Source organism: Camelus bactrianus, chromosome 17 (assembly GCF_048773025.1).
Source record: "Camelus bactrianus isolate YW-2024 breed Bactrian camel chromosome 17, ASM4877302v1, whole genome shotgun sequence".
Lineage (NCBI taxonomy): Eukaryota > Metazoa > Chordata > Mammalia > Artiodactyla > Camelidae > Camelus > Camelus bactrianus.
In genome coordinates this window covers 1,469,737-1,474,733 of record NC_133555.1, presented here as the reverse complement: position 1 = coordinate 1,474,733, position 4,997 = coordinate 1,469,737, and the positions used below count along the sequence as shown (strand labels likewise).

General features: G+C 63.8%; 1 protein-coding gene across 1 annotated transcript; it reads left to right on the top strand.

Annotated features, from left to right (window-relative positions):
• The first annotated feature begins 3,870 nt into the window (after nt 1–3,870).
• DNAJB8 (DnaJ heat shock protein family (Hsp40) member B8) lies at nt 3,871–4,572 on the top strand. The gene has a single exon (XM_074344111.1). It carries the CDS (start codon nt 3,871–3,873, stop codon nt 4,570–4,572), a length of 702 nt encoding a protein of 233 aa, XP_074200212.1.
• Nucleotides 4,573–4,997: the final 425 nt, after the last annotated feature.

Sequence of the window (4,997 nt, the reverse complement as noted above, 5' to 3'; positions counted from 1 at the left end):
CAGACCACCCCAGGCTGGGGCCTCAGGCTGAGCACAGAACCTGGAGTCCAAGTAGGGCAGGGGTCCTGCAGAGGGCCCGGGAACCAGTAGCAGACAGAAGGCAGGCCACCTCAGGAGGAGAGAGGAGGCCAGCACGAGGCTCAGGCCCAGTGGGGAGAGGGGACCCTGGTCAGGGGAAGGCCTCCGCAGGATTCTTGGCATCTCATCACCCTGGTTCCCTTGTGGCTCAACTTGTAACCACCCCCATGCTGCCCTGATTACGTTGCTGGTGGGACCCTCCACCTTACCACCACCATCACACCACGTCACTGCCGTCACCACAAACACATCTAACCCCACCGCCACTGCCTCCACCGCCACCGCTCCCCTCGTCCCGGCACCTCCTCCACCACTAGGACTGCTCACCTCAACTGGGATCACTGTCACATTACTGTCGTCACCCCCCCCATTGTCACTACCACATCCTTATGTCGCCTCCGTCACTTCAACCAGGATCACTGTTACTGTGGCCATTATGCCGTCGCCACCGATGCCAGTGCCAGCAACATCGCCGCCACTGCAGCTTCCATCACCAACGCCACCATCCCGCCTCTGACAGCACTTCCCTCACCACTGCCTTCCCCACCAGCACCACCAGCACCGCTCTGCCACCTGCTGCACTTCTCGCACTGTCTCCACCTCACACCACCGTCCTAACCTCAACCAGGGTCACAGTGACCAGGACGACCAGTTACCCTCACCACCACCTCCCTGCTCCCTACCACCTCCCTCACATGAGCCACGGCCACATGCACGCAGCTACTGACGGTATAACAGGTATGCGGGCATTTAACACCAGTTTCTGCACCACCAGATGGCCTGGGGAGTGAAGATCAGGGAAACGAGTTGTTGCTGACGGTCTGTCTGCGGCTCCAAAGTGAGTGGCTCTCAAGAGCTTGCCTTAGCCATGACCCCCCCCAGCCTTGTATCTTGCGATACTCTGGGGGGCCCCAGCAGGCCTCGGCCCCAGCTCTGCAGCACGGCTTCTCAGAGTACTGCCTAGAAGCCATTGCAAACCTCTGCTTGTCACCCGCCTGCAGCTGCCTGTCTTCCAAGTTCCAAATCTCAGGCCTTGGCAGACTCCAGCCTGGAACCAGGTGGGTGAGGGGATTCTGGAAAATTGTCCAGAATTCTCCAGGATGCAGGGGAGACCACAGAAGAGGGTGCTGGGGGTTCTGAGTCAGCACCGGAAGATCCAGAACGCCACGTTTCCAGTCTCAGCACCATCACCACCAGCACTGTGGGACAACACACCCCACCCTCCATCACCCCGCTGCCGTCAGTGCCAGCCATCCTCCTGGCCACCTCCCGTCCCCACCACCCCACTGCGGCTCCTGTCACCAGCCACAGCGTCCCCACCTCTGTCACCGCACCATCACCGAGCTGCCGCCTACTCCCTCTTCCCTGCAAGCGCTGGGCCTCTCTGGGTACTGTCTGAGTTGTGCAGACCCTTCCAGAAGCTTCCCCACCCCATTGGAAATGGCCTTGGCTGCATGACATGAGTGAGAAAGACATGCATGACATCCCAAGAGGGGCTTAAGGGGGGTCCTCAGTTTCTACCAGCTCTCACATCCCCTGTGCCCTGTGGGGGTCGCTCCACATCAGAGCCACCCCTCAGTTGGGGATCCAGAACGAGAAGGCGCGGCCGGAGCCCAGCAGCTGGCCGCGGGGGCGAGCACTAAATGGTCGTCACCAGCCTCTGGGGTGTGGGGTGTTCTGACCCCCAGCCACACCACCGCCAGCCCCACAGTCACTGCCCTCCAGGGTGACCAGAACCCCACCACTCTCTCCAACCCCTGCTACCACCGTGGCCACGACCTCTCACCCCGTGTCTCCGTCCCCTTCACCATCACCACGACTACTGTAACCATGGCCTCCACCCCAGTACTGCTTCCCCGGCCACCTCTGCTGTCTTCACGACACGTTATCTGTCACCTCGCCCACCCCAGTGTCACTCGCCCCACAGAGCCCCCTCCCAGCACGCGTCACCACGGAGAATTGGGCAGGCGGTCGCCTCTCCTCAGCACCAGCGACAAGCCTGTGGAGAATGGGTTCTAACTACAGTGGTAGAAGCTGAGTTACAATGACACAGAAATATTTCCACCTGTGGCCGTGCCACCCCTCCTTCACCGAGGACGCCAGCCGGGGTTGGGGGATGGAAGTGCCCCGAGGGCGGGCCCTGCTCCCAGGAAGGCAAGGGTGGAGTAGCGCTGATCACTGGGCAGGGGTGGGGCAGCAACTCTGGATCCGCTTTCAGTCCTCCCAGCACTAGGGGCTGTCCCAGCAGGCTGTCCCCTGCGGTGCCTGCAATCTACCCGGCTCCCTGAGCTTTCAGGGGAAAGAAGAGAGGAAAGCAACAGGAAGGGATGGAAACTAGAAACGGGAAGAGGACAGGAGGGAGACAGGAGGAAGGGGGTGCGTCTCAGCTAGGGCCAGGGAGCAGTCAGCTCAGGGCCTTGCAGGGGGTCGGCGTGCAGTGGGCACGTTCTCGCTCTCACCTGGGGCGTGGGAGGGGGTGGTGATCAGCATTGTCAACTGCTATTTCCAAATACGATCCAACATCAGAGCAAGAATGAAAGACACAGAGGCCTGGGCTCGTTTGGCAACCTCACTCACCTTATCAGATTTCTAGGGCTGCGTGGCAAACTGTCACAAGCCAGGTGACTTCAAACACATAAGTTCATCCCCTTGCAGTTCTGGAGCCGGAGCCCCAGACCGAGGTGTGATCAGGGCTGCACGGGGTCCCAGGCGCTGAGGGAGGGTCCTGGCCCGTCCTGCGCCGTCCGCACGCTGCTGGCGCTCCTCGCTCCAGTCTCTGCCTCCGTCTCCATGCTGCCTTCTCTTTTTCTCTCTATGCGTCTCTCCACATCTCTTCTAAGGACGGTTGGCACTGGATTTAGGGCCCACCCAGACCATCCAGGATGATCCCATCTTGAGACCCCTAATTTAGTTACACCTGCAAAGACTCTTCCTCCAATAAGATCATGTTCGCAGGTTCTGGGCATTCATCAGGGACCTGTCTTTTGGGGAGGGCCTCCTTTCAACCCACTGCGCCCACTAACCCAACCTTATCATCATTCCCCATATTTCTCACCCGAACTGACTGGGGTGCTTCTTGTAACTCGCCGTCCACCACAGCCTCAGACAGCCCTGTGTTTGCATCTCTGTCTCAGACTTGCTGTGTGACCGTGAGTACATTGCCACATGTCTCTGAGCCTCATTCATTTGATAAATGTGGATGGACTGCTATCATGTCCTAGGCGCTGACAAACATCCCTGCCTTTGTGGGGCTCACCTCAGAGGATATGACAGGATAATGGGGGGCCAGCAGGGTGAGCGCCAGCTCCCCCAACCCTGCCTGATCCCCCACCTGAGGCCAACACTCCACACCGACAATCCAGCTAGTGGGCTCAGTGGACGCAGCCCAGGAGGCCCTCGCTCCCTCCCTGACCCCTGTTGCTGACCCCAGATCCCAAGGCTGGTCCTGCTTCTGCTCCCAGGGCCCCCCAGGCAAGGCCTCCTGTGCAGGGGGCAGCCCCCTCCTCATGCCACAGGGCTGGGGTGGGCTCTGCCCCGCCCAGGGGCTGATGTCACAAAGGGCTGGCCTGCTCTGCAGGGGGGCCTGGCCCCGGGGGGGGGGGGGGGGGGAGGGCCAGCGGCAGTGCCCTCCCCTCCCCCGCACCTCCAGCGGAGGCGCCCACCTGTCCCTGAGCAGGGGTGCTATGACAGGGTGACTTGCCGCGCAGAGCCGCCCGGAGCCAGCAGAGCCCAGCCAGGCCCCGCCGCCGCGCCCGCGTCCCCTCGCCGCCGCCGCCGCGCCCCGCCCTCGACATGGCTAACCACTACGAAGTGCTGGGCGTGCAGGCCGGCGCCTCCCCGGAGGACATCAGGAAGGCCTACCGCAGGCTGGCCTTGCGCTGGCACCCCGACAAGAACCCGGGCAACAAGGAGGAGGCCGAGAGGAGGTTCAAGCAGGTGTCCGAGGCCTACGAGGTCCTGTCCGACGGCCGGAGGCGCTCGGCGTATGACCGCGCCGGCCGTGACAGCCGGCGGGCCGGCGGGGCCAGCAGCCCCCACGGCGGCCCCTTCGGCAGCGGCTACACCTTCCGCAACCCCGAGGACATCTTCCGCGAGTTCTTCGGGGGCCTGGACCCCTTCTCCTTTGACTTCTGGGACGGCCCGCTCGGCAGCGAGCGCGGCGGCCGGGGCCATGGGCTGCGCGGGGCCTTCTCGGCCGGCTTCGGCGAGTTCCCGGCCTTCCTGGAGGCCTTCTCGGCCTTCGACAGCCCGGGCCGCGGCGCGGGCGGCGCCAGCCGCGCCGCCTTCTCGGCCACGTCCTTCGGGGGCTCGGGCTCTGGCGGCTCGGGCTTCAAGTCGGTGATGTCATCCACTGAGATGGTGAATGGACACAAGGTCACCACCAAGCGCACCGTGGAGAACGGGCAGGAGCGGGTGGAGGTGGAGGAGGACGGGCAGCTCAAGTCGGTGATCGTCAACGGCAAGGAGCAGCTCAGACGGGTGGACAGCAAGTAGGCGCCGCCACGCCTGCCCCGGCCGCGCCCTAATAAACCGCCCAGCGAGTTCGTGGAGACGGTGGTTCGCCGCGGGGCGGAGAGCAGCGTGGCGGGGCCGCGGGCTGGCGCGGGGGGTGGGGGGCAGGCTCTGCGTCGCCGTGAGAGTCGCGAGCGTCGTCCCGGTGGCCCTGCGCCCGCCGCCCTGTCCTGGCTTCAGAGCTTCCGTGGCCCCCTGACCCTGAGGGTAAAGGCCTCGTCCTGACCTGAGGCCCAGGCCTGGCCGCTGCCACCTTCCCCGCCCCTCCGTCCCCGAGCCCGGCCTCCCGCGCCTTCCACTCCGGCACCTAATGTCTCACAGCTTTGGGGCCTTTGTTCGCCCAGCTCCCTGGTGAAGGCCCCTCAGCTTCAGGCCTCGGCCCAAACGTCCCTTTCGCCAGGACCCTT